Source organism: Schistocerca gregaria, chromosome 6, assembly GCF_023897955.1.
Source record: "Schistocerca gregaria isolate iqSchGreg1 chromosome 6, iqSchGreg1.2, whole genome shotgun sequence".
NCBI lineage: Eukaryota > Metazoa > Arthropoda > Insecta > Orthoptera > Acrididae > Schistocerca > Schistocerca gregaria.
The window spans coordinates 388,665,237-388,683,981 of record NC_064925.1 but is presented as its reverse complement, the minus strand read 5'-3'; the positions used below and the strand labels follow the sequence as shown (position 1 = coordinate 388,683,981).

At 38.1% G+C, this 18,745-nt stretch overlaps 1 protein-coding gene across 7 annotated transcripts in view; it reads right to left on the bottom strand.

Annotated features, from left to right (window-relative positions):
- LOC126277937 (malonate--CoA ligase ACSF3, mitochondrial) overlaps positions 1-18,745 on the bottom strand; it is a 67,561-nt gene that overhangs the window by 14,340 nt on the left and 34,476 nt on the right. For all 7 annotated transcript variants that reach the window (XM_049977526.1, XM_049977522.1, XM_049977523.1 and 4 more), the window contains 3 exons: positions 17,901-18,046; positions 12,562-12,711; positions 9,475-9,653 (listed from right to left, as the gene is read on the bottom strand). In XM_049977526.1, the coding sequence (XP_049833483.1) occupies positions 9,475-9,653; positions 12,562-12,711; positions 17,901-18,046 (475 nt within the window). The remainder of the gene's footprint in view (positions 1-9,474; positions 9,654-12,561; positions 12,712-17,900; positions 18,047-18,745) is intronic.

The window sequence follows — 18,745 nt, the reverse complement described above, 5'->3', positions numbered from 1 at the left end:
AATTTCACAGTCATTTATATAAATAAACATAAATTTTGAGGATGGCCATCTCTATAATGGCTTTCATGACTTCTTGTTATTTCTGCATGAAATACACTAATATTTACTAGGCGTGCAGTCTTAGTTTGGTATGACATGATGTCAGATGTAAACATTCTTCCTAAAAATGCTCTGTAACACGATGGCAATATCCGCACTCTTTCTCACTCAAGACATCCCTAAACCAAATGACTTCCTTGTTGGCAACAAACTGTAGATTCCATGTCTACAGTTCTCTGTTTATGAAGACAGCCAACTTTAGTGTTTTAACCAATATTGTGTTACAAGTTTTGCTTACCTACCAAGCGGTGGCAGGAGAACACACATATTAAAGGTATTACAGTTTGCAACTTTCTGGAGCAAGTGGCTTCTTCTTCTTCTGGCACAAGGATTGAAGCGGAAGAAAGAGGAGTGAAGGTAAAGGACTGGTGAGGCATAAAAAAGGGGTAGAGTTTGTAAAAGTCACCCAGAAGCCCGGATCAGGGGAGACTTACCAGATGGGATATTATCAAAATTTGATTATTTTCACTCATAAGTTTTATCTGCCATAATTATGATTATCAATAGTAAGTCTCATATTAGAACATGAATAACTTTTTAATTTGGTTTCATGAAACAGAAGAACTAATTGCTGCTAGAAGGTGCAGGCTTTCAAAAATAAAAAAAAATAAAAATGATAGTGTGGCTGGTTTCACTGTCTAGGGGCTGGGATATGTAACTGCCGCATTACAAGCCAAATATGCTGAGTCTTCAGTATACAACATGAACACACACATGAATCAAATGGTCGAAGGCTCCTATCACTCGGTAATTGCGAATTTTGAATGCAACACAGAAATTTATAAATGAAAGATTGTAATTAAATAAAATCTGCAGGTACTATTTTAATGACTTTAAATGATGAGCTTGATAGTAGGAGTACTTTTAAGAATGCCGTTTATTACTGCAAAACACTGATTGGTGTTGATGGTCCAGCAATTAAATAAAATATAAGTTGAATAACAGGGAAACAATAGATTCCTACTTCACGTAAGGAATCGCGAGATATTCACTTCTAAATGCATACTATGTCTTCACTGCAGAAGCTATGGAAATCTCTCAATTGCACAAGTCAGCACTACTAAATAGTTCTATCTCCCGCAAACTGCTGCACTCTCCAAGTATTTCCTGTGACCGCCCGCCATGCCTTCACATCCAGCACTCCTCATGTCCAGTGCAACCTGATGCTCCTCCCCCACTTCCATACAGTCTCCCCATTAATGAGCGCTGTGATTGGCTAGAGCGCTCCCGCCATTTCTCCAAGCCAACACACAATCATCAACATATTGAAACACATAAGAAATACTGGATTTGCATTTAAATGACTTGAAATTAAATAAATATTCCTACGGCTGGACCATAAACATGCTGTAACACACATTATTAAATATATATACAAATCAAATAAACATATACCAAAGGAATAGAAACAAAAGCAGGCCAGTAGCCTAATGTCTCTGAGCATTCTAAAACACGGTAAATATTCGACCAATTTCTTCATGAATAGTATATATCGAATATAAACAAAGACATAGACGAATAAATATATTTGTAAGCATGCTGGTACTGCTTTTTCGGGTAAGTGTGGAGTACTTATGGTTTGACGTGATTAATTGACCTCCAATAACTCATGTACTACTCAAGTTACATGCCTGTAATTCATACCAATTTAGGTTTACGCTAATAGCTTTCTAAAGACACATCAATCGACAAAATCAGATAAACCGTTTAGATTTTGGAAATTCGTTGCTGGGTGTTACTTGCATAATTTACAGTCAGATACTAAACTTTAAACTAATAAAGATATTGAAAATCTGATTACACCATCAGAATCATTGTGCAAATAATGGTAATATACATGTTTCTTTTTAAGGTATCATGATTGCTCTGGCTCTTACTAATTTCTACATGAACTGTGAAATGTCTACCATAATGGTTTCACAAAGTCCCGCCATCTTTGACACTTCCGGCTTTGTTTACATTTGTAGGCGTATCGTCGGATTGTAGATTATTCAAACTTATTTGTTCATAGACTTTCCATTTGGCGTTTGTTTACTTTCAGGTAACGATTGTTTAAATTCACATAGCTCGTTAGATTACATCCATTGTAGGTTCATTATCTTACTGATTTAAGAATATAGTTTGTTGTATTAAGAGATCATTGTTTAAATTTTATTACTGTACATTGCCATGAGTACTAAGTGTGGAAGCTGCCGTAGGAAGATAGAATCGGGTGTGGTATGTGGGGGATGTGGGGGTGTTTTTCATTGGGGCTGTAGGTTCTGTAGTATAGAAAAAAGATTCGTACAACAGGAGGAAAAGATGTGTGCCCTTCAGGCTGAACTAGATTCGGTAAAAACTGAATTAGCTAAGTTAAAGGGGGGAAAAAGACTGCAGGAAATGGGAATTGGTAACAAGGAAATCGCGAAAAGGGACCAGCCATGTAGATGTCGAAGTTCCAGTTATGAATAAATTCTACTTGTTACCTGAAGTAGGAAGGGAGGAGCCAAAAACAGGAGTAGTTGAAAGTAGGGTGCAGCAGACTACTAAAATTGGTAACAGCATTAGGTCGGGAAAATCTAGTAATAGGAAAAGAAAAGTCTTGCTGCTAGGTAGCAGTCATGGGAGGGGTGTAGGCCAACTAGTGCAGGAGAAATTAGGAGCAGATTACCAGGTCACGAGTTTGTTTAAGCCAAGTGCTAGGCTTAGCCAGGTGATAGAAGACATATGACCACTCTGTAGGGACTTTGACAAGAATTATGAGGTGATAGTAATAGGTGGGGCAGGAAACAGCCTGGCTAAGGATAGGAATTATGATATTAAGAGTGACCTGGATGAAATAGGAGCCGCAACAGGATGTACGAATGTGGGTTTTGTTGAGGTATTGCAGCGTTACGATCAGCCCTCGGTTAACCCTTCTGTGTGGCGAGTTAACAGAGAGTTGAGCGAGCAGCTGCTGGACGGTGCAAAAACACACATTTATACAGTGCCTGTTGGTAGCATTGGGAGATGGGGATACACTCAACATGGACTGCACCTAAATAGTCTAGGGAAGGATAGATTAGCTGATTTAATTGTAGGTCGTCTAAAGGGGGCCACTAGCACTCAAGGCAAAACCCCTGTGACCCGAAAGGGCATAGGGGCACCTTTTTTAGGTTGAACAAGATGTCCAGACAGGCAGCTCTTAAAAGTAAAAAAATAAATGGTTCGAATAAAGGTAGAGGAAACAGTTGTGTTAATATATTTCACCAAAATATCAGGGGATTAAGGAACAAAATAAACGAACTAATAATTTGTTTTGAGAATATTAAAAATTACAACAGAAGTTGATGTACTGTGCCTGTCTGAACATCATATAACTACACAAATGGAAAATGTAAATATTAATGGGTATAAACTAGCAACTTATTTTTGTAGAGACAATATGGAGAAAGGAGGAGCTGCCATTTATGTTAAGGGGGAACATAGTTTTAAAAACATAGAAACCGCAAAATTCTGTGTAGAACAGCACATTGAAGTATGCACTTGTGAGCTTAAATTGTACAGTGGTAAATTCATAATTGTGACTGTGTACAGGTCCCCACTTGGAAATTTTCAAATGTTTCTTAAAAACCTAGATCTCTTGCTGCGTTATCTGTCAGAAAAGGGAAAACACATTATCATTTGTGGAGATTTTAATGTAGATTTTCTTAAACACTCAAGCAAGAAGAACGACCTTGAACTATTACTTTGCTCTTACAATCTGACATCAGTCATTGATTTTCCCACTTGTATTGTACAAGACAGTAGCACCCTGATAGATAACATGTTCATATACCAAGATAAATTAAAAGAAGTAAGCACCTGTCCTATTAAGAACGGGCTTTCTGATCACGATACAGCTACTTTCAATTCATGACTTTGCTCCATACAGTGATGTGGGGGGGAAAAAAAAACAAAAAAAAAACAAAAAAAAAAAAAAAACGCACAATTAACCATATAACAATTCAACAATTCAAGGAAAGCTTGAAAAGGGTAGACTGGGAGGATGTTTATCGGGAACCTGATGCAAATGTTAAATTTAACTTATTCCATGATAAACTTGTGGGTATATTTGAAAACAGTTTTCCTAAGAAATTAGTGAATCATAATTCAAATAAACTTGATAAAAAACCATGGCTGACTAAAGGGATTAAAATTTCTTGTAGCCGGAAATGGGAACTATACCAAGACACTAGAATAAGTCGAGATGAAGAAAAGCTCAACCATTATAAGAAATATTGTAATATATTAAGGAAAGTTATAAAAAAATCCAGAAGTATGTGTATCAAGTCTGAGATTAGCACCTCTGATGACAAAGTTAAAACAATATGGAATATAGTTAAAAGGGAAACAGGGCAACCTACGTCACAGGACAACAGTATTACTGTTAAGCACAATGAAAAGCTTATAAATGATAAATCACAGGTTCAAAATATTTTTAATAATCATTTTATAAATGTAGTGGAAAATATAGGCACCAGCTGCTCACCAGATAGGGCAGAACTCTATATGAAAGAGGCATTCCCAGTGCAAACAAATGAAATTGAAATCCTATCCGCCTCACCGTCTGAAATTAAGAAAATAATAAATTCACTTAAGAATAAAAACTCACACGGAACTGATGGTATCTCCAATAGAATACTAAAATCTTGTCCACACCTGATAAGTCGAGTTCTTAGCCACATATGTAATAGCTCATTGAATCAGGGAATATTTCCTGACAGATTGAAATATGCCATAGTTAAACCCTTGTATAAAAAAGGTGACAAGAAAGACGACAACAATTATCGTCCTATTTCACTTCTGACATCCTTCTCAAAAGTGTTTGAAAAAGTAATGTACTCAAGAGTAACTTTACACATTAGCGGGAATAATGTTTTAACAAAATGTCAGTTCGGTTTTCAGAAAGGTGTTTCAACAGATAGTGCTATACACGCTTTCACTGATCAAATTTTAAATGCTCTGGATAGTAGAACATCACCAATTGGGATTTTCTGTGATCTCTCTAAGGCTTTTGATTGTGTGGATCATGAAATCCTCTTAGATAAGCTGAAGTACTATGGAATGAATGGTTCAGTACACAGATGGTTCACTTCATATTTAACTGGTAGAATGCAGAAGGTTGAAACAGTAAACCCACATAGTACACAAAGGGCATCAGATTATTCAAACTGGGGATGTATCAAGAATGGGGTACCACAGGGTTCTGTCTTGGGGCCTTTACAGTTTTTAATATATGTTAATGACTTGCCTAATTATATTCATGAAGATGCAAACTTGGTTCTCTTTGCAGATGACACAAGTATTGTAATCAAGCCTAAAAAGCAAGAATCAGCTGAGGAAAATGCAAATAATGTTTTTCATAGAGTTATTAGGTGGTTTTCTGCAAACAGACTTTCATTGAACTTTGAAAAAACACTGTACATACAGTTCAGTACAGGGAAAGGCATAACACCGGAAATAAATATAGAGTGTGGGGGAAAATCTTTAGCTAAAGCAGATTGTTCAAAATTTCTGGGTGTCTGTATTGACCAGAATTTAAACTGGAAGAGACACATTGACAATCTACTGAAACGATTGAGCTCAGCTACCTATGCTATTAGTGTCATTGCAAATTTTGGAGACAAGCACATCAGTAAGTTAGCTTACCATGCATATTTTCATTCGTTGCTTTCTTACGGAATCATCTTTTGGGGCAATTCATCACTAAGAAAGAAGGTATTTATTGCACAAAAACGTGTTATCAGAATAATGTCTGGGGCTCATCCAAGATCATCTTGTAGACAATTATTTAAAGAATTAGGGATATTGCCAGTAGCTTCACAATATATATACAGCCTAATGAAATTTGTTGTTAGTAACCCAGATCACTTCAGAATTAATAGCACAGTCCACAGCTACAATACTAGGAGATAGAATGACCTTCACTACCGTTCATTGAATTTGACATTGGCACAAAAGGGGTTGAATTATACTGCCACAAAGATTTTTGGTCAATTGCCAAACAATATCAAAAGCCTGACAGACAACCAATCGGCATTCAAAAGTAAGTTAAGGGAATTCCTGAATGACAACTCCTTCTACTCCATAGATGAATTTTTAGACATAGGCCAAAGAAATACAGTAAGCATTAACAATTGTACCGTATATAAGACTAACAATGATTATTTGGGATAAATGAATCTTGTGTACTTTGACACCTTCCACATCATTACGAAAGAATTGTGTTCATGATCCATGGAACAAGTAATATAACTAACTAACTAACTAAAAAATCTCCCTTCAACACAAAGCACAGTCCTCGACACAGCATCAACATGGAATCCCCAGCCACGCCAAGCCAGCAACATATGTCACAAAAAAATTTAGAAAAGAAAAAACTCTGGCCATAGAGCTCAAACACTTTCACACAAGGAGAGGCTCACCAAAGAATTACAACACCTACAAATCCAAAGAAATAGTACGTACGATTCGGGAAAGGCAACCATTCACCTATAGGGGATTGATGTGAGGCAAACAGAAACATGCATTAGGAAACAGAATTCACAGTAGCTTTCAAGCTCTTGTTCTTTCTCTAGCAAAGTGTACACACACACACACACACACACACACACACACACACACACACACACACACACAGCTACTTGTTAACCATACGGCAAAACACACTCCTTTTTACATGACATCATTTGCCAAAAATTATTTTTTTGATATCCCAAACTGTTTTTAGGTACCCCAGATGTTATGAATATCTCATTTTTGCTGTATCACTTGCACACAAGAACGTAAATGAAAATGCACTATGTACAATCCAATTTTCATGGGTCTGCAGGCAGATACAGGTCTCCTCCCAAGTCTAAAGAAAATTTCAGTAAGTTAACAGAGCAGGAAAATATAGTTTGCTCATGTTAAGTTAAAGACAGGCACAATTAAAAGACTTAACATAAGCTTTCAGCCACAGCTTTCATCTGACAAGGGCTATGACAGAAATTTTATGTAGAAGTGTCTTAATTGTGCCTGTCTACAACTTAGGCAATGACTGTTTCATTCATCCAGACTAGGCAGACAATGTGAGTTCACAGCAGTCAGTGCTGCCACTGACCTGTACCATTAGATAAAATTGTGATTTTCTTAACACTACTTCAAGCAGCCTCAAGCTGGCCCCTGATATGCAGGTAACCTGCTTTCTTTGTGTGCGCACTCTTAGATTAGGAAATAAGACACTAAAGTAGCTGGTAAGTTTTGCTATTTGAAAAGCAAAATAATGATGAAGTCTAAAGCTGAGAGGATATAAATTGCAGATTGGTAACAGCAAGAAAAGCATCTGTAGAAGAGAAATTTTTTGGGAACAAATATAAGTTAATAGTAATGGCACGTGACGGGGGCCTCATGTCGGGTAGACTGTTAGGAATGATTTTCTCAAGGTCCAGAACAAATTTTTCTCTCCGCAGCAGAGTGTGCACTGATATGAAACTTTCTGCCAGATTGAAACTCTGTGCTGGACCAAGACTCAAACTTGGGACCTTAGTTTTTTGTGGGCAAATGGTCTACCAACTGAGCTACCCAAGTATGACTCACAACCATTCTCACAGCATTACTTCTCAAGGTATTTGTTCGGAATATAGCGTTATATGGAAGTGAAATGTGGACAACAAACAGTTCAGACAAGGAGAGAATAGAAACTTTCAAAACAGGGTACAACAGAAAAATGCTGAAGATCAGATGGGTGGAATACTAACAAGGAGATACTGATAGAACTGGATAGACAGGAAATATATGGCACAACTTGATAAGAAGATGGGTCTGTTTATAGGAAACATCCTGAGGCATTAAGGAACTGCCAGTTTGGAAATGCAACAAAGTGTGGGATGTAAAAATTGAAGGCTTGACTACAGCAAGCAGGTTCAGATGGCTAGAGGTGGCAGCACTGAAAACAGAGCTGAAGAGGTTTTCACAGGACAGACAAACATGGAATGCTGCATTACATCAGTCTTCAGATGAAAGCCCACCACCCCCATCATCATCAACAACAACAACAAAAACAACAACATGATCTGATTTGAAGTATTAATTTGGCTGTTGGCATAACATTCAGATGTTACCACAACAAAAAATGTGAAAGGAGACGAAAATTTATTCACTTGTATGAGCAGAAGGAATGTGTGGATGGGGACATGACTGACTTCTTTAATTTATACTGATAAGATGCTACAATTAGTATTTACTATTATTATTATTATTATTATTATTATTATATACTTGGTGACATGATGGAATAAACCAGATGATGTCTGTTTTCTGTTTAAGTAGCCAGCATTTCACTTCTGTCATTAATTTTAATCTCTCTGAGTCACTGAAGCAGTGCAGATCTCTATTTTAAAAAGGACAGAAGGAAGAGTAACATCATATCCTTAACAGTGGTAAAAAATAGGACAGACAAAATAAAAGATTTAATAAAATCTCTCTGACAAGATTGGCAGATCAATCCTGTGATCATCCTCATTTGTTTAGTCAATGTTTCAGATATTTGGGGTTTTCATCATGATGCCTACCAATTGTCCAGAACACACCACATACTTAAGGCTGAGACATGCCTGCAGCAAGAAATGTCTATCTCCATTTGGAATTGTTGCTGTGGTATATGCACTCTTCCACACAGGTCATAAGGATTTCAGAAAAAATCCTGCTTAACAATACCATTTGACACACATAAAAACAATTACAGTTTCATTACTTGAGGGAGAATGATCCGTGGTAGAAATAGGCACTCAATATAGTTATAATATGCATATATTTTAGTTTATCTCTGTTTTAATCTAGAAAGCAATACAGCATACTTAAATAACAATGCTCAATTGCTGAAGGGGTGAAGTAACAATATGTCAACTAAGATTTGTTGCTGCTGCCAGGATAAAGACTGCACCGTCTCAAATCTTAAAAGTGATACTGCATGCAACTATCAGCTTCATATTCACAATAATATGGGACGACATAGTGTTATGCACAAGTTTTTGGTCCATCCCTTTTTCATATGCCTATAAAGGCCACAAAAAGGTGACTGTTCAGCACATGGCTCACTAATACGGACTTAATATAGTTGTGATACGCATAAATTTCGGTTTATTTCTGTTTTAATCTAGAAAATAGTATCGTGTATTTCAATAACAGTGCTCAATGGCTGAAGCGGTGAAGCAACAACACTGGTTTGGCTTCAACAGCCACTGATGAGCAATCAGTGTCTATGAGGCTGTGGGTGCGTTCATTTGGGTTATCATTAGATAATATCTTACAACTTCTGACCACAAATTCCCTGAAATCATTAAGGAATTTTAGGCTGTAGTGACTCACAGGAACCCACTAGATAATAACACTTACCCTTTGTCCCCAGGTGGGGTCTTCAACACCAAGTACAGCAACATCTGCCAATGCTGGATGCGCCAACAGCTTGGCTTCTATGTCAACCGCACCCACCTTATATCCACCAGTCTTAATGACATCAACTGATGTCCGACCGAGCAGTCTGTAGTAGCCATCCTCTACGACAGCTGTGTCACCTGAAAATGCATGAAGTTGCCTGTCATTTGAGACATGTTAAGTACATAATTGCAAAGATTTCTTTACAATATTGATTAGGGGACAAAAGCTGCAGTGGGTACACTGACTCACATTAAATATTAATGTTTATGGGCCTTGTACATATTGTGAGCATGGAAAAGGGAGGAGGGAAGATCACATTTCAATGTCCTGTATATATCAAGGTTACTTGAGATGGATAATCAACTCAGTTGGATAAAGGTGGGGTAGAAAATTGCATATTACTTTTCTAAAGTAATAAATCAACATCCTGGAATTCATGGAAAAACATTTAAGGAAATCATTGTAACCATACATCTGGGAAGTTATATGGTTATGAGCACAGCATCTGATGCACAACTGCTGGTTATCTCTTAGCAGTAGCTTCATATTTAAGCGAAGCTTGATCAAAGTTCATTTTTTGTGCTCATCTTAAGATCAGCCGCTTTACACAATTGCCCCTCAATCTGAACCTCACAAGGTATGGCCATTTGCCTTAGCCGTCATTTCACAGTTTGTGCTCGTGCCCCATCTCCAATGATGAAAATAAAATAACCAGTAGACACAACTCAGAAAGAGGAATACAGCAACTGTTATTTCCAAGTTGCTTGTGAGCTTCTGCCTGTTGTCTCTGTGCGTAGTGTGAGTTAAGGTCATCATCGAAGAAGCGGCACTGTGACTTTTTATTTCTCACTTCAAGCGGCATTTGTGTTGCAATCTGGTGTACAACATTTTGCTGTAGTAGTCTTCCAAATGCTTTCAAGGTATGATCTAAAATGTTCCATTCTGCTACTTCTTTTTCTGATTTTTGAACACACCACAAAAAGTGCTAAAGGTAACTGATGCTTACCTCTTCCTCTTTTCTCAGATTTCCATAACACCCTTGTCTAACAACTTATCAGCTAGTTTCAATAACCATACTATGATTCACACATGACCAAGCACTTTAGGTGTAATGAGATGCAATAGTCAGGTCAGTAGCTTCAGTTTGCCTTGTAGTATCATATCAACCACAGGCAAAAAAGGTCAAGGGAACATCTGTAGTACTCTTGGGCAATCTAGGTGGATAAAAATATGTAAAGAAAACAAAATGGCTTCCGGTGTTGTTCTAGGTATATAGTGAGAATTAAAAGCAATGAGTACAGCTACATGTCTACAATTCCTAAAGTGCAGTAGTAGTTGATAAGAATTAAGCAACAAAATATCAAAGTTCCACAAACAAAAATATTCTCATAACAGCTAGGCAAATTTTCAAAACAGCCAATCTGACTGGTTCTGTAGTTCCTTGTTAATGTTATCTGTTTCTGACAATAAAAATTAGTTTCATCTGAGTTGTATTATATACAACTGCAACACTAGACAAAGAAATAAGTTTAATGTTGACTTTACCTTCTGCTGAGGGTTCATAGGTGTGGTATGTACTGGGGTGTAAATGTATTTGACACCTCTCATCTAACACAATATAAAATTTAGGAATGCCAACCAATTAAAAAGAAAATTAAAAAACATTTTTCATTTCCTATTATTTCTACAAATTATCTGAATATGCAGATTCAAGGACTGAAAAGTTCTGTTAGCTGCATGGTTAGCAACATTGTTGTTCATATAACTTACGGGAATGCAGCCAATATTTTGACAGCAGCACAGCCTGCCATTTTCAAGGCATAACTGCAGCAGGTCAGCACAGTGCAAGGGAATTTAAAACCAAGATGACATAAGCGAAGAAGGTTGATGGTAAATTGGGACAAGCCGTTTATAGGAAGGCTAATCAGACATAATTGCATCTGCAGGGTAACAGTTGTCACCATCTGGCCCATTGTGAAAGGGAACTTTGTGTCCTGGTTCACAGGGTCAATGTCATCTTGGACCCTGAGAGTTTGTTAGTCAAGTTCACCCACCTCCTCTGGTCCCTTCAATCCCCACACACCAAACAGCCAACCAACCAACCAACCCATCTCCAACTCACCTCCTGTCGGAATGGTTATAGTGAACGGCAAATTAGTTGTGCATTGCACTAATGACTAGCTATGCACCAATTAAGTGGCGATACTATCATTATGGCACCAAAGTCTACAGCCTTTTTGCCTTACGCAGAGAATATTTCAAAGAGGATTGATCGTATTTTGTGGATATGTGATACGAAGTGTGTTTTTCAACCACCAACCTTTTAGGTTACATAAAGGATGATTTCGGTTTGCAAAGCCAGATGCAGCTGAGGGACTGTGAAGGAGCAGTGTACTGAGCATAAGTATCACACAGGCTTACAACAGGCAAGCTAATCCGCAATTGCAGAACACTGCCTTGGCACTGGTCATCCTTTGGAATATAGCAACACAGAGGTTATGGCATGCACTTCCAGCTACTGGGATGGTGTTATTAAGGAAGCTCTTGAAATCAAGTTAGCAAGTAACCTTATAAATAGAGATGGCAGTTTTAGTTTAAAATCTGCATGGAATCCTGCTTTCCCCTTTGTCAAAAAACAGAGGAACAGAGTTAATGCTCTCTCGCCCACTTTTAGTTTACTTTCACTATCAATAACCCTTGAGACCGATCTTCTTTAGTTTATGATGGTGTTTGTGTTTTATCTTTTTGGAATTTCTCTGAAAACTGAGGTTTTAAATTCCCTTACACTGGATTGAATTGCTGTGCCTTGAAAATGGCAGAGTGTGCTCCTGTCAAAATATCAGCAGTTGTCGACACAACCTGGCTGCAGTCCCATGAGTTATTATAACATTGTATATGCCAGGAGGAAATCAGTTCTCGGAGTAATGGTGTTCACTGTAAAGGTGTGTGTTACGTATGAACTTATGCTAAGAAAGTTTTGGGAAAGAGAAGATAAGAGGAGATATCTTGAAGTTAAAAATCACTCCTCACAGTAAGTCTACAGACCTGTCTTGAACCATCCATCCTCTGTGAATTCTTTTGCTGTGGCTTGTGGCCTGTTCCAGTATCTGGAAAAAACATTGTCCCCTTTCACCTGCACTTCACCACTATCACTTAGTCGTACAGTGACACCAGGAAGTGGGTGTCCAACAGATCCTGAAACACATATTTGAAAACATAGAAATTTACTAATACATGAACTAACAAGATTAATAAATTTAAAACAAAGCAGCTGTGGCAGTTTCATAAAATTTACTGTGGAGTGCATAGACATAAAATCTGGAACATGGTCTAGCAGGTCAACTCTCACTATGTGATTGATTAGGAGTGGAAATTACCATTCAAATCTCCAAGACAATGTAATTCACAAGAGATGTTGAAGTTGTTAAGAAACTGGTTACATGAACACAAAACTTAACAATCAGATACACTATCATTTTGCAGTAGAACATGTTCTTTTCCTAATATTACTTGAGCAGTGAGTGCCTTGAGTGGCACAGGTAGCAGTGAAATGTTTAACGAAACTTGTTACAGAAAATAAATCTCACTGCAGTGATTAGCAATGCAATCTCTGAAAAACTTGGGTTTTATATTCACTAACTTTTATTTCACATGAGATTAAATTTACACCTATACCCTGTGATTCCTTGGGCCAGTACTTGGGTCATAGCAGACGAGGGGTCTGCCAGGACTTATCTGTGATGAGAGAAACCTCGCCTGCATCTGATCTGCCAACCAGATTGAGAGCAAAAACAGTAACAAAGTGAAGAATGCTTTCTAGCCGGGAGATTTGTAATAGTGAAAGTGAGAAGGCTAAAAAAAAAATGTAGTGGATATTAGCTGGACTGACAACAATAAAATAAGGGGAGAGAGAGGGAGAGAGAGAGAGAGAGAGAGAGAGAGAGAGAGAATCAGATCAGCAGGTGGGTGGGACCAGGCAAGAGTTCCTGGTACTCTGCATGCAACAGGGGCAACCCTCCCACAGCTGACCCACCCCCAATCCATTATAGTCCACAAATAGAGAAGGGAACAGCACTCACTGTTTGTCAGAGTGCTACCCCTAAAACAGAAAATACGGCTAGCCACACACAAAAATAGTTGGTACATAGTAACAGAGGGACGACCAAGGCACCTGGCAAAGAAGTGATGGATGAGGGTCCCCCAGACCCAGCATGCAGTGAGACACACTATAACAAGACACTTATTACCACCTTAACAATAACTCAAATTTACTTTTCGTTTTTAACATGCTGAATCAGCAAGTTACTATGTCACAAGCTAGATGCTGTGTGTGAATGTCAGAATTAAGGAAGCTCACACAATCTATGAACAGTCACATTAACTAATTGAGCTGGGAAGCACACAAGGCATGAGCTCTTGTGAACTGATGTTGATCATAGATGATTGCTATAGTTTACTAACTCCTGATCTCATTTCTATGTGTAAATGGTGAATTTAATGTAATTTCATACTGACCATTGTGCTTAAAACCATATTTATTAACTGTGAGATTATTTAGTATTTAGTAGTATGTACAGTGGAATCAGATGTTATTGTAAAGAGAGGGGGAGCAGTGCTGATAGTTGGGTAGGGAGACCAAAGAGGTATAACAGTTAGGGGAATCCCCAAAGATACAAAGCATGTTGCTGGCTTGCCTTAATTCTTTTTTAGTTTGTGGCAAACATTCATGGAGATAATTCGCGGAGGCAGCCTCTGATACACTGACATGTGAAAATGCTTCTTTGGTACTGCCTAAAATGCTGCAGAATTAAGCCATCACTATGTATAACAATGGCCAAGTTGCCCTACAATGCTGAAACGGACACTACAGATTGGCTTGTTATGGGTAACAGTTGACAGCACAAAACAAGCAAGGACTCATCTGGAATCACAACTACTGGACGGTACTACATGTTGAAGTTGCAGCAGTGGCTGGGAGGTTATAGAGTCGTGAGACTACAAGATAACTAGATAATCTGACTTGAGTATTTTTAGAACAAGTGTAGTGTTGAACGGTGAAAGTTATCAACAGATGTTACTATTTATAGTTAAGTAGTTTTGAGTTGGAAAGCATGCATGTGTGAAACTAATCAATAATCATTTATGTAAAAAGTGCAATTGCCATGACATATTCTTAAACCAGTGAATCAATTCTGCTCCTATGTCTATTCCTTATCCTAAAATCAGTTCACATTTCACAGTTCTACATGCTAATCTAGTTATAAAGTGACAAGCAATATTAGTCAGGTAACTACCTTTGATCAAATACATCAAAAACCAACTTCCTGTTAATGCATGTATGATGTGCAACTGAATAATATACGTTCCTACTATTACAGGTAACTGTCCCCATTAATAAACACTCAGAGTAGGCATTGTGATAAAGCTAATTGCAATCAAGGTATTATCAGTTCCAAGCGTCCACATCAAATCATTCATGGCTCAAAACTTACATCTCAGTTTTTATTCAACATCGGTTTACTGCAATAGTTATCTGGATGTTATCCCTCCCCATTCCCAGATATCTCTTGTTAGTGTGAGGGTTATGACGCAAGTAGAGACTTGCCATCCCCCCCCCCCCCCCCTGCCCAAATTGTTCTTTTGATACAATTTTCATCAGTGTAGGAGTTTGCACTCACTATATTAGCGTATGGCACATGTTACTGTATGGCATTTCAAGTAACTACTACATGCAATTGCTACTGTTTGATACCTCAGTCAAATCGGCATCATTCCTAATTAGGAACAGACAACATAAGTAGAAAAATGTGCTGGCACCGCAACGAATAGTCCAATTTCACTCCCTCCCCATGAAAGTAGTTTAAAATATAATGTCTGTCAATAAAAACAATTCAAAGAGAAAATGCAGAGGCAGTTCAACTGTTCGTGAGTTGTCTGTCAACGTTAGGCAAAGAATCCAAAAAACCATGGTCAGCACGGAGAACTGGAAAGAGGGGCATTCCATCAGGATTCCACTATCTGCAAGGCTGCACAACCACAATATATGGTGGCTTGTTACACAAAATCTAACTATGGGTTAACCTGGTATGACGGGTGTGGAGGCAGCACAGGATGGTGGATTCCTTCTGGAAGGAACAGGAGGCGGCACATGTTACAGCAGTAATTGCTTGATAGTGTGGAGTTCATTAGGAGGGGCAGCAGTCCACTAGTTACCGTTATTCAAAAAGAAAGAATTTTGTATAATGGAAGACAAACCCTTTAAGAGAGATTTCACATAGTTGGACAAGATTGAAATGTGGAGTCATAGGCCTATTAGGTATCAAATAATACTGCTAAGTGTTGCCTGCACAAAAAATCCTCTATACTATTATATGAATAAGAATCAAGTAATGTAGGGTATAGTGATAGCTTATAAAATCACAATAAATGTTACAGACAAGTTTTCTTTATTTTGGACTTCATAATTACATGTTATTTATTGATTATTTGTTCTACTACAATAATTACTTTGGTCTGTTCAATCTTTCCTATTTTGATGAAGGGGATCAGTATTGCTTGTCTCGAGGAATCAGAATATTTTCCCTCAGATCACAGATTGTGCAACATATTGTGGTGTACTTTCTGCCTCTGATTTTGTACTGCTGTGAGACACATATGAAGTACTCACGATAACCCAAAAAGTTTTGAGACTGGATTAATATAAAACAACAGAGCGCCCCCCCCCCAACAATATGATCGTATGGCACTGCTGGCTGTGGGAGTCTCTGCTTGGGGAAGTTTGGCCGCCAAGTTACAAGTCTTTTCAGTTGACGCCACATTGGGTGAGCTAATGATGATGAAACAATGAGGAAGAGAGTACAACAGCTTGTCCCTGGGTGGAGAAAATCTCTGACCTGGTTAGGCCCACTACATGGCAGTCAGAGACACTGACCACTCAGCTAATGGGGCGGACTTCCTCCCCTTTTGAGTACAATGTACAGAACTTTCACACAACCACGTGAAACTGTCAGAAAGTCCTCCTTTGGGATGTTGTTCCACTCGACTGTCATGCTTGATGTCACCGGAGCACTAGCCCTGGACATTAATTTCTGCACTTCGTTATTGTTCAGACTGATAACACCAAGTCTCATCATCCATGACGAATTTTTCCAGACTAGAATTGTCCACATTTTGCATTTCTGTCCAGTCAAAGACAATATCCACATACCATTGTTTTTGTTCAAGAGACAAGGTGTGCACAACAAGCTTTGCATGTACCTTCCTTTTCTTCAAAACATTCTCCAGAATGTTTTGAACATGTTTTTGAGATGTTGAATTGTGATTTGTGCTACAACTATCTGACACACCACAGCCACATGTTCAATACTAACAACCCCTGCTGACAACTGCCTAGTTGAATGAACATCTGTAGTTTACAGCTATTAGTTCAAGCGGCTACCATAGTTACTGTGCTGATGTTGCTTATAAGCAAGGAATAAAATCAGTTTTGGAACTTTATGGACAGATGGTATATACTTTAACTCCCTCATCCAAAGGGAAAAGATGTACTCTAAGCGTCACTGGGACTGAAGTCCAGGTGCAACGCCTCTGCCAACTTCTGCCTGTATTGGGATTTGGGAATCAGATTACCAGTTATGTTACTGTCTTTAAGCATCTAACTATTAAATAATTTTATGCATACTCTGCATTTTTAATGTACATTAAAATTACTACCAGTTGTGTTCAATGAACATCATGACTTGACAATTGCTAGGGACAATTTCACTGTTCCACTGTGATGGGTCCCTCACATACTGAGCTCTGATTAACCTGACCCACCCTTCTCACTGTCCCCAGTCCATCACTCTTTCCTCCGTGAAGTAGGAAATAATACTCTTGAAAGCTACACAATTTTTGTAATTTTTTAACTTTTTATCAGTAGCACTGCAATTTCCCCTCTTGAAGGTAAGACCCTCTTCAAGGTAAGTAATGGCTTTTTAATTTAATGGTTTTCTCAAGTGAATTTTACTTTTTATATAAATGGAATAAAAAGAAAGATACAACTGTGAAAAAACTATGCCCCTCTATCTACCAGCAGGAAAGCATTTGTATGGCTTTTAACTGAAAGGTCAATGTAATATCAAAATTCATCCTTCCATTTGTGCCATTAATTTACACACGTATTATAGAGTTATCTCCAAAACTTCTTACAAAATATACAGGACTTAATCAATACATCATATTTTAAGTTGTCAGGTTTCTAACGTCTTTTGATACTGTTCCCTATGTCAGAGTTAGAAATGCAGTTTCACATGTGCTTACATTAACAACACACAGAAAGAGAATAAATGTCACCAGAATTACTCTACAGGCAACATAAGATAAATATTTCTATACACACAAACCAGGCTTTCTTTCTCCATGAAGGGGGTTTGATAGGATCATGCCTGTCTCACTCATTCCATATCGTTCCAGAAGACGATGGCCAGTTATTTCTTCCCAACGTTCCATTATAGGTGCTGGCAATGGTGCTGAACCACTCACCATTAACCTAAGAAAGAATGTCACTCTCACTGTATGATGGTTTCATTATAACAATATTTACAATGCAAGAGCAGGAAAGTGAGAGAAATAATTCTTTATTATATGTAACAATTAACTACACTCGACTGAAGTCTTGTACAGCTGTAGCACAAATATCAACAAAACAGCTGCAGCACAAATACCAACAAAACACTGGAGGCAAATGACTTTATGACACAAAGTTTTATTAACATAATACAAGTAAGGTACAGAACCATACCATTTGCAAGAATACCTTGATACAAAAGCAAGTGAGTGGGCAAGCCTTTAAATATGTCTGCTTGTGTGTGTGTGTGTGTGTGTGTGTGTGTGTGTGTGTGTGTGTGTGCGCGCGCGCGCCCCCTTTTTTCCCCCTAAGGTAAGTCTTTCCGCTCCCGGGATTGGAATGACTCCTTACCCTCTCCCTTAAAACCCACATCCTTTCGTCTTTCTCTCTCCTTCCCTCTTTCCTGAAGAAGCAACCGTTGGTTGCGAAAGCTCGTAATTTTGTGTGCATGTTTGTGTGTTATTTTATTGTTCCTGTCTACCGGCATTTTCCCGCTTGGTAAGTCTTGGAATCTTTGTTTTTAGTATATTTTTCCCATGTGGAAGTTTCTTTCTATTTTATATTGCAGCAAATCTATTGAAATGCAATTTGTTGAATTTTGAAAGTTAACTGTAATGTTGC